General features: G+C 46.3%; 1 protein-coding gene across 2 annotated transcripts in view; it reads right to left on the bottom strand.

Annotated features, from left to right (window-relative positions):
• SLCO4A1 (solute carrier organic anion transporter family member 4A1) overlaps positions 1 to 21,209 on the bottom strand; it is a 948,198-nt gene that overhangs the window by 699,909 nt on the left and 227,080 nt on the right. For both annotated transcript variants that reach the window (XM_069650753.1, XM_069650755.1), the window contains exon 3: positions 16,799 to 16,889. In XM_069650753.1, coding sequence (XP_069506854.1) covers positions 16,799 to 16,889 — 91 coding nt within the window. The remainder of the gene's footprint in view (positions 1 to 16,798; positions 16,890 to 21,209) is intronic.

The raw sequence follows: 21,209 nt of genomic DNA, 5'->3' as shown, positions 1-21,209 counted from the left end.
CTTTCCTGGGCGCCTCCATCTTCAGCAGCGATCATCCGGATCCGCAACCACTTCCCAGAGCCTAGAGAGAAAAGACAAGAAAACAAGGTGAGAGAAGGAAGGGAAATAGGAAAAGCTCAGTTTCCTTCTAAGACTTACCTGTTGGGTCATTCCCATTTCATTTCGGGCCCTGACGCTTCCTGGCATTCCGGACCCCGGCCCCAATGGGGAAAAAAGACAAAGACATTGAATGAGCGAATGCAAAGACATTACCTGAACGCTCATCCAGAACTTACACTTCGGGTCGGCGCCATATCTCCGGCATTCCGAACCCCAGCCCCTAAGGGGAAAAAGACATAAGCATTAGCGCTTGCTGCAATAAGACAATGACCATTATTATTAAGCTTGAACTTTTGAACTTGCAACAGAACTCTTACAGCGCCTCACCTGAATAGTCAAGCTTATTTTGAACTCCCATCAAACCTCAATCCAGTGAAGTAACTGGGTTTCAACGCGCCCCTGCATCAGAAGCAGGATGGAGAACTCATCCTTCCAGACCCTAAGGTGAGACTTCACGGGGAATCGTGGAAGGGTATCGAGGAGGGTTGTAAGGGAGTGGGAGGCTTGAGCATTATTCCGTCAGTAGGTAATACTCCCTTTTCACGCACAGGGGAATATTCCTGCGAGCCAGAAAAGCCAGAGTAGAGAGGCCCTTCCTGTCCATCATCAGAGTCCTGCGCTTCACCATTGAAGAAGCATCAGCACTCGAAGCCAGACCTGCGCCTCCGTGGGAATCAGGTGAGCGTGACAATACAGTGCACTACTAATACCCATCTGAATCAGTTCCCACTATAACAATCCTTTTCGCAGACATCACCAGCCCTTGCAGATCCAATGATAGAATAATCCCTGCCACAAGCTCTGCGGTCACAACAGGCCTAAAGATTAAATCATATGGTACACACCAGCATGCCTTACCAATCTGGGGCACTGCATCTAGCAAAACTGTGATCCCATACACAAAGATGTCAGGGTCCACGGGGATACCACGAACCACCACATCTCCCCCCATCATGTGTATTATCACCAATGCCCTCATGGCACACATCCATGAGGTAGCACATACTATTCCTTGATCTGCGAAAGAAATGGTCATATTCAATTTGCTGAGGAGGTCACACCCCGGCAAATTTACTCAGGTGGTTTCTGAGTATAGTAAGGGTGCACGCACCACTTTTCCTCCTATCTTTATAGCTTCCTCTTCTATATACGGAATCATTGCTACAGCTCCAGAGAATCCCTGCGTGTTGAGAGTTTCACCTGATAATGGGAAATTGCCTTCACTAATGCATGATTTAGTCGCACGTGTGTCGACCATAAAGATGAACTGTTTATTACATATCTCATTACCCACCAAGGGTTCCTCATCAGGGTGGGTAGTCATGGACAGGACCAGGCATGCAAGAGCTCTCTGTGGGCTGTCCTAATTGGGATATGTGTTGGTTCCTGGGAATGTGAAACGATTACCTCCTAACACGCTCACACCTGATAAGGTGCCATTGTCGCATTCGGGGCTGTATTGCTTCAGGGTACAGGAGCACTGAATGATTGGTTCAGTGGTGTGGTCTGGTTTGGGGCGCAGGGCGAGGCCGGTGGTTGCATTTTTGGGGGTTGTGGTGGTAACTGCGTGTATGCCTGGTGTATTTCATATAGTATTGATGTGGCCATCAGAGGCACAGGAAGTGCTGGTGTTGTTGCATTGGGCCAGCAGGGGCATATGGATTGTATCCCGCTCCCATCCTACTCCTAATAAAAATAATTAATCAACAAATTAATTAATTAATTAATTAATTAATCCTACTTTCCCTTGTGAAATGACCCCACTTCCCACATCCTCAATACTGAACTGGTCCCGCTCCTCCTCTCGGCCCCATCCCTCCAAATTCACCCCTGCCCCCTTGAATCCCACTCTACCGCGTTGCTGACCTCCTTGATGCAATTTAGAGTACTGCGGCTGCAGTGCACCGTTCCTCCGCCTGGCCAAAGCACCCCTATTCTTATATTCGGCCGCACTGCTGCCTGCCCTGCTGGTTCTGTTTGAGTGATAGTCCTTACCGCCCCTTCAACTGCTATTTTTGCCCATTTTTTCTATACCAGTTTCGCTTCCTCAGCCTGAAACCTTTGTGCCATTTCCTTTTTTCTCCCTTTTATCTGCTTACAGTAGTGTATGATTATAGTCTGAATCTCGGCCAACCCCTTCGATTCGATACCCAGTATCGTCTTGAGTGACTTCTGCACTTCTTTGGGCAATCCCCTTTTAATAACAAAATAGAAAAGAGGAACTGATCGGTCCCACTTGTCCTCCGTTTCTGCAAATGTACTGAGCGGGGTCTTCAAAATCCCCCATTGTATACTGCATTATGGACTACAAGTCTGGTGTGTTGGGATATCCACACTTCAGTGCATCCCACATCTGCGCCCTGATATTGTTGAAGGGTACCCCATTGTGCATATCATCATCCAGCTTGACACCTGAATACCCAGCATTAACCCACACATCCCCAGCCTGATCTCCCACAATTACAATGAGTAGGCTCTTTATGTCTCCCACAGCTAAAGGAATCCCAGCTGTCTGTTTCTCAAATGCATATATCAATTTCCCAGCCCCCGCAGTAAGGGGAGGGACCACATTGATCAAGTGGTTTATATCCATCTGGGCCCAGGGGACATCCTGCACCCTCCGAGGGCCTATATGCAACAATGGCAACTGTGTGCCCATTCCTCGCTTTTCATTCCTTCCGTCACTTCTCTTTTTCCAGGCCACTGCCACCCGCCCAAATCTGTTCCTCAATCCCAGACCCTACAAGCTCTCTAGCCTTGGTGTAATTTCCTCATCCTCTAACTCATCCATGGTGGCCCACTCTCCTTCCTGCAAGTCTATTTTTGCGTCCCTGTCTGACCTTTATGTCCCATAGCCTACACTTTCTGCTCCTCTGTTGTCACTTTTCCCCTTCTCAATATGCACATTATTGAGGTGCTGTGCAATCTAAACAGAATGTGTCTGGCCCTCCACTTGTCCAGGCCACACCCCGGCTTGCTCCCCCCTTCCCTTAGGGCCACCAACTGTGCCAACTCTGCTTGCATTGCTTCAAAAGCCTCTTCTAACTCTTTCTGTGATTTGTGATCCTGCAGTGTTGTACTGTTAGGTAACGTTTGATATGGAGGGTAGTGCTGTGGCAGGCAAGGGCACATATGTTGGGTTTGTGTATCCCGTGGCTAGGAGGATGGTGAGCGGGTACAGCCCTCCTTGGGGCGAGGGCGGCTGTGTTTCTTCTGTTGCTGTTTCTTTTACTACACTTGGGGCGGTGCTACCATCACACTGGGGCTTGCACTCATCAGTGTCCTCTATGTTCTCTACAATTTTCCATGAATAAAAAATGTCTTTCCTTTTCTGAAGTTTTTTACCTTTTGGCTGCTAAAAACATGGACATGTGTTCCAATATCCCCCTGTCGTTCGTTCCCTGCTCTGGCCATGGGCAGGACATTCCTCCCTTTGTCTCTGCCACGCACTGCGTGTGGTACTTCTGTATCTTATCATTATACAACGGCAATGCGCTGTACATATAATCCAACAGAGACATTACCACCATATTGATGATCGTTATGCTCAAGAAACTCTAAAGTTATTTACCACGCGCCATTTGTCATAAATATCCCTACCAGTCCTCTGTTCCCGCTCCCCAGTCACCGCCTGGTCACACTCCTACCCCCGCACACACTCTCACTCCTAACACCAGACACCCACACTACTTCCTCAGGCACTCCCTTGGCCTCTCCCTACTAAACAATCAAAAATATAACACACATAAACAACAAACTAAAACAATAAACTACAATAACAACCACTACTTCATCTCATTCCCCCACCCGGGATATACTGGGCACAGGAATCCGAGCTCTCTAATTATGCAGAGCCCCTACTTTTTGGATCCTCTCATCAGAATAAAAAATATGGTGCCTCCTTCTCTCCTAGCTCGGAAAGGATCCCACACTTCTGTTTCTCTTCTCATATCCTTAAAACAATAATAATGCAACAATACAAAAACTGTCACGTGGTCTTTTACACATTATTTCACTCAATTACATGTCAGATCCCATTCACTCTCATTCTCCATTCTATAGCACACACACACCGTTATCCCTGTTCTTCCACTTCCCTCTTAATGTCAACCCTTCACTGTTGTCACTCCCAAGAGGTGTACTTACATCTGTGTGTTCACCCAAGCTCCCCCATCACAGGGTCCCAATAACTGCCTCACCCTTCTAGGAGCCGCACCCCGCTCCAAAGAGAAGAAAGGAATTCTGTGAAAACCGCTCCTGTACACCACTATGGGTTGCATGCTTGGGACTGGTCACTGCATGTTAGCGTGGCCTCTCCAGAAACCTGGGATTAGGTCGGGGTCCCCAAAAATGTAGAGAAGCCCCTCAATGCTCACACCATAAAAAATACAACCCACTAGGGAAAAAGCCCCAGCACACCTCTTACAAGAAGAACAAAGCTTCTTTTCCAAAAAAACAAAAACGCGCCAGCAAAGGACTCTTCTGCCATGGAGCGCTCTGACAAAATCAACATGAACGATAGTTTATAAAGGTAAAAAGCATCACAGTTGACGTACATTACATAGGTTACAGATCCACGTAGCTGGTTGGTGCGACCCTATTCATAGGCAGCCTACTCCATATGGGATGCCAGGTTATTGGCCCCAGTGTCTCCTGCCCATCTTCTTCCATGTGGGGTTCTTCCTTACATGTCATTGAGCTTGCAGTTCCTAATTGCCAATTCAAAAAGCACAATTCACAGCATGCCCTATCTGTGGCCTAATGTGCACCTGGTATTGCAGACATGGGCGCAGAGGATACTTTCGAGGTCACACAACTCTTCCCAACCCAGGCTTAAACATTGTACTTTCCTTCCCTGGCACCACGCAGCAGAAATCACACAGGCCCAGGATATTCTGCTATGATCTTTCTGAGAACTGGGTGTTCTAGCAGGTTTGTAGTCGGTGGTCTTGGGCTGACTGGTACTCTGGAATGCTAGGGTCTTGGGAGAGGGGCGTCTGGACACTATATCTCAGGACTTGGGTCGTGGTAGGTCAGAGGCTCGTGCCCCCCATCTCGTGGGATAACTGTGCCCAGGGCGCTCATGGTCCCCTCATGGCCTTAGAGGGCATATTCTTTCTGGGTTACACGTGCTAATAGTATGAGACAATGAGAGGTTTATGAGTCCCTGCTGGTTCAGGCTTTCCCACTGCTGCCCAGGCTGCAACCCACTCCTACATTCACATGTGTATCTCAATGATCCATGATTGGGCGTACTGTCCTGTCTACAGCGCAGTGGCAGGCCTCGATTTCAAGATGGCTGCTGTTTTCTAACATGGTGTTTATTTTCTAGTGCAATCTACACCCAGTTACATGATAACCTACCCGAAATACAGCTTCTATTGGTGCCCCCCTCCCCCTATATCCTCTCCAAGCATTAACAGCACACTCTTGGGCCTCTGCCACGTTCGGAACCTCTTGGGGGCCTGGCACGATCGTCCCAGCTTCCCAACATCACTCAAACTGATGGTAAAACTGCAGTGCCACACAGCCTCCCATGGAATCACGAAATGGCAAGGATGAACACACATCCAGAACTAGTAATTGACAAGCACTGCTGCTATGTTTTTCAATTGATCAGGCAACGTCTTATTCATGGTTCTGTAACCCAAGCATGCAAACGAAGAAATGCATAGCAGTAAGTCGTCTTAAAAGCTACTTATTAGCTAATATCACACCTCTAGAAACCCAGGTCAGTAATAAACATGCGTTTCCGAGGCAGCACCTGGAACTACAAGGCTGTTCCAATGACATGACCACATAGCAGTGACCTGTATCATTAATAGTATAGCAAGCATTAACTGTAAAATGTTTTCTTTAGGAATCAAACTAGAAAAAGGCCTTAATGTGACATAATGCCATCTGCGAGGGTGAAATAGTTTGAGGTTTCATTACATTTTTAATTATAAAGTCATGCTGGTAAATTTGTTTCTGAAAGTGAGATCTGCAAACTAAGTCCCACTTGCATAATGCTGTATGCCAAAAAGCATAATGCACACATATACCCTGCTGGGACTTTCTGCTGACATCCCAAGCAGCTGCCCTGTAGTGGCAGCAGGGCAGGTTCATTGGTCACGTGCATTCCTGAACATAGCTACTGGAACACAACATTACAAAAGGCAGAGGTGGCTTTTTACCTGTCTGCATCTCTGGTTCCACAGATCATAACTGTGTCCCCCAACAGCTGGGTGACAGATTCATATATAAATACATGCCATGTCTAGCTATGACATGGTGGCTCCTGAGATTACACAATTATACAGCCACAACCATTGGAGGTCATATTATTGTCAGCTTGGTGAGCATCCATGGTGTGTAATAACTGTCAGTCTTGGGTATACCCATCTCAATCATGTTGGGTTCAGCCCAGAAATCCTCCCTTTGATCTCTCAGAGATTGTTGACACTTTCCTTCAGGGAACAGGAGACATCCGTCGGGAACCAGTGCTTCAAAGACAGTCATGTCATGATAATGGCCATCTCACACTAGGGTGCTGATTACTAAATTGCCTTTGAAGTAGGCAGCCAGAAGAAGGGGGCAGAGTTAGATTAGGCCAGATGAGATGTTGAGTCCACAGAGGGTAATCACAATTTTGGAATTTGATAGGGCCCCAATATTCCTGTTCCCCATTCCATTTCCTGCAGACAAGACACTCTAGGTATGACATTGGCAGGCAAAGAACACTTGTTACACCATCACAGGTTAGCCCCTTAACAAGAGGCTTGTTCTGGACCAATCCACTCTAGCATTCTGCCTATGTAAGGGGGGAAACTCTCTCCTTATTTTATTCATCTTTGGACACTGCTTGAAGAAAGATTTTCTTTAACCTGATTGGGAGTACAGTTTACTCGAAAGTCCTCTGCCAGAGAGGTGAAAACCATGAGCTCCAAGGAAGAGGAAAGCTCTTCTCTCTAGCCATTCCAAGAGCCTATTTGGGATAATAAGCTGGCTGTACAAGGCCCACTGCAATTGAGACACTGGTACCCAGGATCCTGCTCATTGGAGGTGACAGAGCCCTGCAAGTACTCTTTACAAACGCTCTTGGGTGGGATGGGCAGAAGAAAGGACGTACCTTGTCCAAGAGCCCCTGGACTGCGTCTTCCAACACCCACAGAACCAAGTAAGCGACCCCTGGAAGTCCCTCCCTGGAACTTCAATGCTGGTTTGGGCAACTTTGATGCCATCTAAGCTGCTGCAAGGGATCCACTGAAGTCATCTTCGACATTGACCCTCAACTGCCTCTGCAGCCCTGAGTTCCGCTCGACACTGATGCTCTGTATCTGAGAAGCAGTGCGTCTTCTAGCATCCCTAACTCAATAGAGACTGTCTGGTTACCAGTCTCTTTGAGCTTCAAGTCATCGTTGCTGCAGTACAACAATGTCGAGTTGAGTCACTCAAGCCCATTCATTGCCTAACGCAAGTCTTCATTTCTAAGCATCCGAGACAGTCGAATCTTCCAGTACAGCTGACCAGATGTTGCCTGCCATTTCCCATCATCTTAAACCAGCATGCCATTGCCACTGCGAAAGTACACAGTGTAACTGGAACCCATCAAGGCGACTCCCCGACTCGACCCAGGCTCGGTGCAGAATGTGCCCGGACACCTGGTTCAATGCCAAAAAACCTGAAAGAAAAGAACTGAAAGGTATTTGAGGTGGCCCTGTCCCTCTGGTCTGCGTTAAAGGACCATAGTGACTTTTAAGCCCCTTACACTACCTTTGGAAAGACTTATTCAGTATCTTTGAAATCGTTACCTGGGCACGCATGTCCACAAACCCAGAGTGCCACTTTATTTTGAAGTCTGCTTTCTCTGTGTTTTTCCTTGCAGGTGTTGGCCAGTAGCGTTTTTATTAGCTGCATGCATTTTCTTTAGTTTAACTAAATTTCCTATATTTATAGACCCTTGGTTGGACATTCTTTTCTTTTGGTACCACAGTACAATTGATGTTTGGATTGCTTCTGTAACAGCTCACTTACCTCCTGAAAAGTTGACACTACCCTCGTCTCACATTCCCAAAAGTGGCAAAGGGGCATACCTGGCAGGCTGGGCCTGTTTCTCCTTAATAAGTGGAATCACTGCTGTTTCAGTACTAGTAGTGTGGGGTTAAGTGGGTGCTTTAGCCAATATGCATCCCTGTACTCCCACGGAGCAGTATAGTAAAAGAACAATAAAAGAACAATTATATAATTACTTTGAAGTTAGCAAGTCGCTGGAAAACCTCTCAAATCTCCATGTATTCATTTGTTTGTGAAGTATTTGCAGAGCAGCTGTTAACTCTAGCTGTAAGTGACCTACCTTAAACCCCTGTTAAAGGTACAGAACACAATGTAAAGGACAGAAAGGTATTCAAATAAGTGATTGTCCAAATGCAAGAGTGATGGGTTGGCTGAACGCTGGGGCAGTGTCACTAGGCCCCACACCACTAGGTCACTGTTTTAATCTTTCATATCTTCAAAGTGATTCATGACCAATGGGCATATACCTGGCAGCCTGTGTAGGAGTTGGGCAACTTAGTTCAGTGAAGGCATGTTTGGTATACACTTCAGCATGGTGGGCTGACCTAAAGGATTGATTGATTGATTTGTTATTTATTATGCACCTATACACAAGTGTTTCAAGCCACAACAAGACAAGGGAGGGGGAACAAAAAACGATCTTACTAGGCCAAGTGCCATTTAGATCATTCAAGTACGCAGAAAAAAGTTCAGGGGGAGAGGGTACAGTGAGAAGTGAACCCAAAGCAGCAGGGCCCTGAGTTGAGAGCAAGGAAGGCTGGGACTACAGGAGGCAATCCCAGCCTGGTAGTGCAAGGTGAACCAGGTGGCAGTGCAAGGTGGGCCAGGCGGCAAGTGCAGGGGGACTGGTCAGGGGGGGCATGGTGTCCTGTAAGACTCCGAGGACATTGAGCAGCCAGTCAGCAGACGGAGCAAGTGTAGGTTAGCTGGGGAGAGGGAGCGAGAAAGAAGAGAAGAAAAGGAAGGTCTTGAGCTTCCTGAACTTAGAGAGGTCCGGATCAAGGCAGAGAGAGGCAGTGAAGCCATTCCAGAGGGAGGCGCCAGCAGAGGAGAGAGATCTACCCCCATTCTCTGTTTGGGGAAGGGACTCACCCGCAGAGAATTTAAAGCAGATGAGCGGATATCTCTAGGAGGAAGGTACTTAGGAAGAGTTGATGGTAGTGAGGGCCACGGCCCCAGAAAGCCTTGTGGATGATGCAGATGGTCTTAAACCTGATCCTTGCAGCCACCGGGAGCCAGTGGAGGGATTTCAGGGCTGGATAGATGCAGTCCCTGGGCTTGAGGCCAAGAGTAAGTCTTGCTGCCCTGTTCTGAATGAGTTGAAGAGGGTGAAGAGTAGAGTTAGGCAGATTGAGAAAAACAAGTTACTTATCCCTGGTAACATTCTTTCGAATGTATGTTCCTCCCATATATTCCTCATCTTTTGATATATCCATATCCAGCTTTATCTGCTTCGAAGATTTCTTCAAGCAGGGGGCACTGCGCGTCGATGCCTGTCGACTCGATGTCCCTTGAGGGCCTCCATCTCGATGTCAATGTCATCACTGGTATATAGCATGTGCAGCAACCGTTGGCTTCAGTTCAGTTTTTGTGCGTATTTCCAATTTTCTTTTGGATGTACCTTAATCAAGACAGTGACTCGCCCTAAAAGAACGTAAACTGCAATAACAAGGAAATTCTATTGCGGACAAGGCTGGGAGGGGCAATGAGGAATACGTGGGAGGAACATCCAGTCGAAAGAACTTTACCATGGGTAACTTGTTCTTCAAATGGATTGTGTCCTCTCACGTATTCATCATCTTTTGATAGACTCCCAAAGCAGTGTTGCATTTTTGGAGGAGCGAGTAAGAATTCAGGAGTTCCTTATTAGCTTGTGTGTACCGAACGTAACACCGCCTTCCCAAATCCACCTTCCCGGCCTGAGGTACAGTCCAGACAATAATGCTTTGTGAATGTGTGGGCGGAGGACCATGTGACCGCTGCACAAATATCCGGAATTGGGACTCCTCTCTGTAAAGCAGAGAAAGTAGCCGTGGCCCTTGTAGATTGAGCTCTGAGACAGTCAGGAGGATCTTTTCCAGCTAATCTGTAGCATTCAGTAATTTTTAAGATGCTCCACCTAGCTAAGGTTTGTTTTGTGACCGCCATTCTCGATTTATGGCCTGTCTAACCAAGGAAAAGTTGATAATCCTGAATTAACTTAAAGATCCTGGATATGTAGAAGCTAAGTGCACGCCTTGGGTCAAGCCTGTGTAATCTCTCCTCTTCCTTTCCAGGATGAGGTGGAGCATAAAAAGACGTTAGGATAATTTTTTGAGGTAAATGAAAATCAGGCACAATTTGTGGTAAAATGTGGGGCTAACCTTAAGGAATTGTGTAAGGAGGCTTGCAAGACAAGGCTTAGATTTCACTCACCCTACGGGCCGAAGTAAGAGAACCAAAAGAATGGTCTAGAGTGTTAGCAATCTTAAAGGACAGGAAACAGGCTCGAAAGGAGCACACATGAGAAATTTCACAACTAAGTTGTGATCCTAAACCGGGACTTGAAAGAGGATCACAGGGAACACATATATCAATCCCTTCAGAAATGGTATCACTAGTGGTATTTTGAAGAAATATACCTCTTCAGAGGATCGCTTCAAAATGGATAGCGCTACCAGATACCCTCTGGTGTAATAAGAAAGATAAAACCACAGGTGTGCAGCATGTAAAAGGGTCCACATTCTTATCCCTTCACCAGCTGCAGAACTTGTTCCAACGGCAGCGGTACAGGGATTTCATTGCTGTCCTTCCGGCCGAAAACAAGATCCCCATTATGTCCCCGGGAGGTCCCAATTCCTATATCTCAACCTCTCAGAAACAATCCGTGAAGGTTGTGTGTCTTGACCTATGGATGGAGAACCCGACCCTCCTCTCACGAGTGAAGGTCCTCTCTTTGTGGAAGACGTATTAGAGGGCAGATGGACATGTCCAGAAGGTCCGAGTACCACGTCCTCATGGCCCAATCCGGAGCAATTAGGATCATGGATTTCCCAAACTTTCGCAACCTCCTTGACGAATGACGGGCACTGGAGGAAACAAGTACAGGAGTGGAAACTCCCAGTTCACCATGAACGCGTCTCCTACAGCTCCTCTTGGGGGAAATTCCCTCGAGCAGTACAGCTCGCACTTCCGGTTGACACGAGTCACAAACAGATCTACTTAAGGGGTTCCCCAAAGGGTGTAGATCTCTTGAAGGAGGACTTCCTGAGCTAGTTCCCACTCCTGGGAGACTGTGCTCTGCCTGCCCAGAGCATCCGCCGCCATGTTCTCCTCTCCGGCTAGGTGAACTGCAAATAGGGAGATTCCTTCTTGAATTGCCTTGAACCAGAGCTGCATTGCCTCTCTTCACAGTGGTAGTAACCCTACACCTCTTCTCTTTTTGAGGTAGTAAATGGCCACTGTGTTGTCCATAATTATCAGGACATTCTTTCCCCATACAGAGGGCAGAAAAAACATCAGCGCTAGTCTGATTGCCCTCATCTCCAAAAGGTTGATGTGTAGTTTGGACTCCGATGGAGACCAACCACCGCTGATTGTCAGATCATTGGCATGTGCTTCCCACCCCGTGAGTGAGGTGTCCGTAACTATCAATATCTCTGGCCATGGTTGCCGAAAGGGTTCTCCCTTCAGAATGTTTTACTCGCAGGTCCACCACAGAAGATCCTGTGCGACTCTGTTCGGAACTTGAAGAAGGTCTGACATCCGGCCAGGGATATGTGACCATTGAGTCCTGAGAGCCCATTGGAGAGATCTCATTCTCAGGCGAGCCTCTGGCACTAGGAAAATGCAGGATGCCATGAGGCTGCGCAACCTCAAAAAATCAAAGGCCGGAAGACCCTGGGCACTCTGGAATTTGGTGACCATCGGCAGAATGTCTTGAACTCTCAGCTTTTTCCAAGGATGCATCCTGGACTGCCCCAATGAATTGCAGCCTTTTAGATGGTATCATGTGGGACTTCATGAAGTTGAGGGAGAAAGCCAGTCTGTGTGGGAGTGACAGGTGGAGCTGAGATGTTCCAGGACCTGTTCGGGGGAACGGGCCCTGATCAGCCAATCGTATAGGTAGGGATAGACATGAATCCCCTCTCCTGAGACTCGCTGCTACAACCGCCATCAACTTGGTGAAAACCCTCGTGCAGAGGTCAGCCGAAAAGACAAAACTCGAAACTGATAATAAGAACTGCCAACGGTGAACCTCATGTACCTTCTGTGCTTGTGATGGATTGGCACATGAAAGAAAGAATCCTGAAGGTCCAATGACATCATCCCATCCTGAACTTGGAGGGCCTGAAGGATCTGAGAAAGGGTAACCATCGTGAACTTGTCCTTCCATAGGAACTTGTTCAAGTCTCTTAAGTCCAAGATGGGTCTCAGTCTCAATCCTCCGTCCTCCTTGGGGATTAGGAGGAAAGGGGAGTACCAACCGTTGTTCTACAGCACCTTTCTCTAGCAGGGTCAACATTTCCTGCACAAGGAGCGGATCTGAAATTTTGAAAGAGGTGTCCCCGGTGTATGATCCTGAGGAATTTTTAGAAAAGGAAGGCAGTAACCCTGGGCTATTGTTTCCAATGCCCATGCTTCTGAAGTAATACCCTGCCATTCTTGCAGATGCTGTGAGAGTCTGCTTTTGGGCTAAGGCCTCAAAGAGGTTTTGTGGTGGCTGACCCAACAGCTGAGGGTAAAGCAGCCGGTGTCGGGCAGTCTTAGCACCTCTTCCCCGTCCACCATGGGGGAATCTTCTCTGACCTCTTTGACTTGCCAGTCCTCTCCCTCTTCCAGCTGAGGAGTAAAAGCAAAAGGACCTGTCCCTCCAAACTGTTCCTGGGCAAACTGGGCAAATTTGCAGTTGTCTGATTGCAGCACCAAGGGATTTGGCTGCCGCCTTGGAGGTCTGCAGCTTCTCTAGACTCTTGTCAGCCATGCTGCCAAAAATGTGTGCCATCAAAGGACATGCTAAAAAGTCTTGATTGCACATCCGAAGCAAACCCAGACTTTCACAACCAAGCACATCTGCACATTACAGTGCTAGCCGCCATAGCTCTGCGATACTGTCTGCTGAGTCGAGAACAGTCTGAAGGGATTTGCACATGGCGTCCTTCCCATCCTTAACAATATTTAAAAAAACGTCTTTTTCTTCCCCTTCGGGGATATGTTCAGCCACCATCGATATGCAGTCTCATAGGGTAAATGTGAATTTAGCTAGTGCACACGTGGCATTTGCCGACTTAAGGGTCATACTCCCAGCAGAGAAGACCTTTTTTCCATGGCATCATAGCATTTGTCATCTCTGTAGGGGGGATTGTTGTGTATGCAGTCTGTTTAGATGTGGATGTAGTGGCCTGTACCACCAGACCTTCTGGAGTAGGATATGTGCTTAGGTAAAAGGGATCACTGCTTGAAGTTCTGTATTTGCTTGTCAATTTTTTATTTATCGCTTGAATTAATTCCCACCTCTTCCAGTTGGCATTGACCAGCCTTTGTAAGGCTACATGGAAGGGAAGAATAGGGTCCTCCTGAGGTCCCTTATCTAAAATATCTGTAAGATCGTCCTGCTCAAAATGTGTTGCAGGTCTACTCTGTCAGATATTCAATAACTCTAGACATTCATTGTCTGTACGACCCATCAGCATGGTCTGAGGGATATGGACTTCCAAATTCAATTTTGGGAGAAGTATTTATCCCACTTGCAGTTTGTAGAGTCTCATATAGATCTTTCTCTGGAAACTCTGGAACACCTTGGGCCTCATTACGACCCTGGCAGAATGGGTTAACGGGTTCTGCTAATGGGTGCGGACCCGTTAACACCATTCCGCCTGATTAAGAGATCCCCTTGCGGGACCCGTTAAGGACGCCTGGTAAGAGGGAAGAGGGAGCTAACAACGGGCCCGTCGTAATCGGTCCGTTGTTAAGCTACCTCTCCCATTCCCATTGAGCCCTATAGGGGAATGGGGAAGGTCCGGGCCCGGGTTCCCAGAGGGAGGAATTACCGGGCCCTCCGTACACGGAATGGCCCGGTAATTCCCCATTCTGGGAACCGGTAAAGGAGCCCGGTTTGGCGGCAGCCATGGTGCAAAAAGCACCATGGCTGCTATTGAGGCTCCTTGTGTCCCATACTGCCACCCAAAGGGTCATGAATCTTCAGATAAGGGCTCATGTTCCTCATAAGTCGAAGAAAGTGACTTCAACAATTCTTTTCTTGGTAGTGGGAGAAAAGAATCTTTAGTTTTGCCAGCCTCTTTTGAAGATTTTGTCAGATGCATGGATGACAGCGTCAAAGTGTTCGACGCTGTCGACTTTGAGGGCTTCGACAACTGAAGTGTCAAAGATTTTTTCGACAAGTCTGTCGACTCTTTCGCCGTCGATGACATCGAAGATTTTCCGTTCAAAGGAGTTTCTTCTCGACTCGATGGAACCTCTTAAGGTTCTCGAGTATTTTTCTCGTGGACACACGGGCCCAAGGGCGCACAGGTTTTGTCCTTTGCTCTTTCTTTGTTGGGTTTCTCCACATAGGCATGACTCTTACTCTTCTTCTTGGAAGGGGTCGAAGGCGCATTCTCAAAGACCTGAAGCATTTTCAGTCTGCATCTCTCCCATTCAGCCAGTGAGCCCGATTTGGTCAAGCAAGTAACCCGTGATGAAGACGGCGACCTGTGACACCTTTTCTTCATACGTCGTGAAGACAACGACGAGAGGTGCGACCCACTCCTAGATCGAGATCGCCGTTTAGCTTTCTTCCGATGAGGAGAGTCACCACTCAACCCAGTCCCACTTACCTGATTGTTGCGGCAGCAGCAACTGCTGCCGCCGCAGAAACTTCCCTACTCGCTTTTTTGCGGCCACCATTGTAATACAAGAGGGGCTTTGTATGGAGCCCCACCTTCCACATCCATGCTGGCCATTTTGGATAAGTATTTTCATTCATTGAACGGTACGCACACAGCGTCCAGTTCAATTAATGAAAATACTTCTTTTTTTTAGGACCCCGGTTACTGTTTTGGTAACCCAGGGTGCTAATGGCGTTAGCACCCTGTTTCAAGGGCCGGAAAGGAGGGTAACCCCCAGAGCCCTTGTTAACAGCCCTCACTTCTGTCAGGCCGTTAACTTGGGCTGCTGGGCTGTTAACCCCCATTCCAGCCTTTGGAACAGGGTGCTAACGCCACATTATAGGAATAAAAGTTACTTTCAAGTCACTGCTGATTAATGGAAAGTCACCACCTGCAAGCTTTTGTGTCTTATGCAGGTAATACATGCTGCCTTCATTCAAAACAAAAAGGGCCTCATTATAACCTTGCCGGTATCCTGGTGGTAAACTCCTAATGGTGCTTCTTTTCCAATCCTGTTTACAAATACTTCCAAAAGTCCAGACATGGTTCAACTGTAAGGTGCATGAAGCGTCACTTAGTTCTCCATTGAGAGGGAGTTTTGAAGGACTGGTGCTTAGGCCACTGAACACCAGGATTGAGGTGTGCTAGAGGCGCGATGTGTGTGCAGCTGCCTTTTCTACATGGTCAGAGAGAATCATTTCTAGCTGCTGCTTCACCGTGCAGTCAACGTCCCAGTGCCTTGACTAGAGTAATTGATGGTTAAAATCACTTTAATGCAGTTTAAGAAACACCATTCTAGTTGTTGCTGCTGTGTATTTTGATGGGTCTGGGCCTCTGCTGCAGTAATGATAAGTCCAATTCCCATTAAGAGCAGGTTTTGAGATTTGCCTATCTAGACATTCTGCAGCATGTATGCTAGACATGCCTAGGCCCCTGCTGCTGTAATATTAAACCCATGTTTCTTTAAGAGCAGTTTAGAGATACGCCGATCTGGGCATTGCTGGAGTATGTATGAGCCTCTGCTGCAGTGGTGTTATGACCAAGTTATTTAAGAGAAGTTTGGAGATTTGCCTATCTAGACATTCTGCAGCATGTATGCTAGACATGCCTAGGCCCTTGCTGCTGTAATATTAAGCCCTGTTTCTTTAAGAGCAGTTTAGAGATACGCCGATCTAGGTATTGCTGGAGTATGTATGTTAGAAATGCCTGGGCCTCTGCTGCAGGAATGCTAAGCCCAAGTCACTTTCAGGGCAGTTTAGGGATACGCCAATCAATCTATTGTTGCTGTACGCATGATAGACATGCCTGGGCCTCTGCTGCAGGAATGCTAAGCCAAAGCCACTTTAAGAGCAGTTTCATGATGTGCCAATCTAGTTATTTCAGGAGTATGCCCGCTAGATAGCCTGGGCCTATGTTGCAGGCAGTAATGCTAAAGCCAAGTTATTGTAGTAGAGGTTTAGAGATATGGCAGTCTAGATATTGTTGCAGTATGTATGCTAGCCATGAATGTGCCTCTATCATAGTAAAACCAAGTGGAACAATTCAGACTGTTCAACAAGAAACTTAACACATGCTTTGGGCATAACCCTTTGGGCAAATGAAATTATAACCCGCCTCCACCTACTGTGGAACCAGGGCCAATGGGACATCTGTTAGGCTTTGTGCATTATACAAATCTCTTAACATAACAAGCCTGCTGCTGTATGTGTAGGTTATATGCCCAATCACTGCTTCAGTGTCTAGTGGCCAGGCCGGATCCATTGCATATTATAACTTACTTAGTGCCGATCTCTGTGTACATGTTCAGGAATATCCCCCCAAGCACGTAGCCAGCCGCTGGTCCAATGATGGCCGCAGTGTAGAAAATTGCTGAAGAGGAAAAAGACAAACTGAAATAAAAATATTTTTCATGCACATCGATACTCGTTATAATACAGTGGGCTGCAGTTTTAATTGAAAAGCGTGTACATTTCAATGTCCCTTGTTATTATCACCTCTTCCTGGCCAGCCAACTTCTTCTCAATGATATGTTACCCGCGAGGCTCCCTACTCACTCGTCATTCTTATCCCTGAAAAGAAGTCATGGCTTCCCATTCTGTACTTCCTCTTTCAACAGGTTTGTACTTGCTTGTAACCTCTACATTCTCTCCCCTTCTAATTTCAGTTGTTTTCATTCATTCGTTTGTCATGATTTCTTTTCTTTCCCCCTTGTTACTGTACTTAGTGGCCATCCACTACCCATCTCTCACTGGCATAAAATGCCTTCTTTTGTATTGTTCTGTGTTGGTAATAACTACCAGATGCCCTTTGGCCCGGCACACTATATAAATAAACAAAATACAAATACAAATTACCAACCACTATCCAAAACTGACAGGTATAAGGTTTTTCTCTGTAATTCCTGGTTACTTCTTCCACTCTGTTCATCTGGCACTTCGTTGACTCGTTGACTTCTGCTTGTCTCTCTAGTATGAGGTTCCTTCTTCAACCCATCGCTTAATACTGTGGGACTCATTTTCGAGTCATGTTGTTATTCGGCGGTGGGGACCTTTACGTTGACACGTTTATGTAAACAGGTCTCTGCCACCAAGTTATTCACATTCGCACAGGACAGAGCAAATGGGGTGGGCAAAAAAGATGGCATACATGCTTGTCCTCCTGCTCTTTTGAACTCCTCCATGCAAATTGAGTAAATGCTGCCTGTAATGCATGGCAGGATAGAGAAAAATGGGCCAACTAGACCAAAGATGACAGCTATCTATTGTTTAAATCATAGTAGCTTTCTGTTTATTGTACAAATACATACCATATTATACAAACATATATACAGTGATTATATTCATATAAAATTTAACTCCAGATACCAAACAACACATCCCTCCATACACAGCTCATTCACAACTTCTTCATGCATTCATCATATTCACAAAGGATAGAAAAAACAGAAGTGATATCTTATTCATATCAAACAATTGTAAATTAGACACTCAGTTATTTTACAATGAGTCCCTCTGTCTGTATTCAGAGGGTTGGAAATCTGTTGTCAACATGTTTCGGTTGAGTTCTCTTGGCGAGGAAAACCGATCCCCTCATAAAATGACTTAATATTCAACCTTCTTCAGGACAGGAGAGCAATCGCTGAATCCGCGTTGCCTCTTGGTGGAAACAAAAGTGGGGGGTGTGTGGCAAGGGAGCCTTTGATCTAGAAAATAGTAAAAAATAAATAGAATTGTCATCTCTGTGTTAATTCAGAAACCCTTCACTGGGTAAGACATACAGCTGTCTGGTTTAACTGTATAGCAACCGCTCACCTCCTCTGAGACTTTCAGGGAATGGTGAACCGCTGGAGTGGAGTAGATCCTGTCGTGAATGCTTCCAAAAAATGGCGCTTCACGTTGTATTCAGTGTCCTATAAAAATGAAAGGACGTATATATTCAGGAAACTGTAAAGTGGAGCCAACTGTGGTAATTCCAATTAGTGGGTTGGTACTCACTGTTATTTACAGAGTCTTGTGGCCCAGTGTAGTGCAGGGCTGTCAATAGGGGCAGATGCGTACTTGAGACGCCTGCAGACGAGAAAACAAATCATACGGAACATGCATAAACCTGTGAGGTTCTAATGCCCCGGTAGCTACTAGTGTCCATACATAAAACTTTGTGAATGGAAAAATGCTTACTTATTTATGCGGCCACTTGCTGGATCTTGGGTGCCGCTGGCTAAAGGCTAGATGCCTTTAATGGATTCTATAAGGCCGTGCAATGCAGGGCCCTCATCAAAGCCGTGGCTCTGCCAAAGTAAACACAGGCACACAGCGGCACATTAAGTATCCGCTTTAAAGAAACTGTGCACAATTGTGCCGTTCCCTGTGACTCTATTTATTTACTTACCTTGTCATTTATCCAATAAATCAGGCAATGGTTCCCGAAGCAGCAAGGTCACGGTGTCTGCTTCGTTTGATTTCGTCTGCCAGTGTTACCTGGAGAGCACACAATCATGCGCTCTCGAGTTGCAGCGCAGCTCCTTAGAATTGTGGGATTTGAAGTCCATGAGATGCACAGGCCATTTAGTCTGTGGACGTCCGAGTCCCTCTAATCATATAAATGATTGTTCATTTATATGACGGGAAAAAAAACGCACAGAAAAAAACATATGCCTCTTATTTAAAAAGATGCATCTTATTTAAAAAAGATGCACCCAGGGAGGCGGAAATAGTAGTAACCCTTGTTCGAATGGGAGACATCTTCCGCTTTTCATGTGCACTAACTTACTTCATTATAGTTAGCATAGTGCTTAGAAATGTCGCCAGTTTGGTGACCGGGAGACTATCCTTCCCAGTGTGAGAGAGGCTCATGTTTGAGGTGCACTATGGGTAATGTAGTTTTTAACCATACCGGGAATTATTTGCTATTTAGTGCGTTCCATTCCACTGAAATGTTTAACCCATGTTGTACCGTGTCCAAAGTATAAATCCATTTCTGTTCAAGAAGATGTAGAGCACTTGCCATGTCTCCGCCACTGGTCTTTGTGTTTAATGTTTGTAATACAAACCACTTCATTTATGTGTCTTTATGGTTGTACCTGTTGAAATGGTCAACCAAGGGTTTGTCAGGAGTGTGGTTTCTGATACATGAGCGGTGTTCTCCAATTCAAACATTCACTTCTCTGGTGGTTTTACCCACATAAAGTAGGTGACAGGGGCAGGATATAACATAAATGGCATTTCTTGTGCGACAGTTTGTATGGCTTTTCATCCACCATGTCATGTCCCCATATTTTAAGCTATGTTTAGTCTCAGTTAGGGGGCAGACACTGCAGTTGCCACATTTATAGTGTCCAATAATAGGGGGAAGTCCCCATTGGTTCATGATGGTAGTTTCTTTGGATTTCTCATGGTAAGTGTGGACCAGCTTTTGTCGTAGATTGCAGTTGCGCTTGAATGCAAACATTGGTTTTTTCGATAGAGTACCAGGGTTTTTTACCAAGTCCCAGTTTTTATTGATGATTTTTCTGAGTGAGTTGCTTATAGGGTTGAATGTTGTCACACAGACCAGTCTCTCATTGGATTTGTTGTCCTTGCCTTGTAGAGGGAGTTCTCTGTTTGTGTTGGCAGCTCTCCTTAGGTTGTTTCTGACCAGACGTTTCGGATACCCCCGGGTACCCAGCCTTTCTTTGAGTTGTGTGGCATGTGTATTGTAGTCCTCCTTGTCCATACAATTTCGTCGAATCCTCAAGAATTGACCATAAGGTAAATTAAATTTGAGGCTCTCAGGGTGGAAACTGGAGTAGTGCAGTAGAGTGTTCTTATCTGTAGCTTTTCTGTGGCTAGATTGTTCCCTTGTTTCCTAATCATCAGATCTAGAAAACCTACCTGGTCTCTGCTTCACTCGATGGTAAATTTTATATTTAGATCACACGTATTGAGTCACTTATGAAAGGTAAGTAGGGCTATGCTGTCCCCTCCCCAAATGATGAACACATTGTCGATGTAGCGACGCCACATCTTCAACTGTCTAGTTGTCTGATCTTTAAGGATTTCAGCAATAAACCTTGATTCAAACTTTGCCATGTATAGATTAGCTACATGCGGGGCGAAAGTCGCCCCCATGCTTACCCCTTTCTGTTGTTTATAGATCTGGTTTTTAAAGAGGAAGACATTTTCTGTCATGGCAAGTCTAGAACATTATAGTATAAATCCTGTCGGTGGTTTATGTGGTCTGTCACGTGTGTCTAATGCTTCTGCCAAGACTTCCAGGCATGCCATTTGGGGGATAGACATATACAACGCTTCTACATCCATAGTCACTAGAAGATCTCCTGTTTCTATCGTGACGCCTTGGAGGATTTTTGTAACACTCACCTAATTCCCACGGAGGCGCCGACCTGTTCTGGACTGCTATGACCTCTTCTAAGGTGATGCGCAGGACTCGGAAGACGGACTGGACCGGACCCCCAAACCTTGCCTGTCTGGCCCGTTGAAGAATCCTTCTGTAGATGGAAAAGGGGATTAACTGTCTGCTGGATAATGTGTCGGATTCCCCTCTTCCCCCTCTCACACTCCTCGAACCCCCTCCGCGATTCCCCGTAGAGTCTCACCTTAGAGTCTGAAAGGACGAGCTCTCCATCCTGCTTCCGATGCAGGGGCGCATTGATTTCCAGTTACTTCACTGGATCTCGGGTTTGGTGAGTAT

Source organism: Ambystoma mexicanum, chromosome 3p (genome assembly GCF_040938575.1).
Source record: "Ambystoma mexicanum isolate Mex_15411 chromosome 3p, UKY_AmexF1_1, whole genome shotgun sequence".
NCBI lineage: Eukaryota > Metazoa > Chordata > Amphibia > Caudata > Ambystomatidae > Ambystoma > Ambystoma mexicanum.
This window is presented reverse-complemented; position numbering and strand designations above follow the sequence as displayed.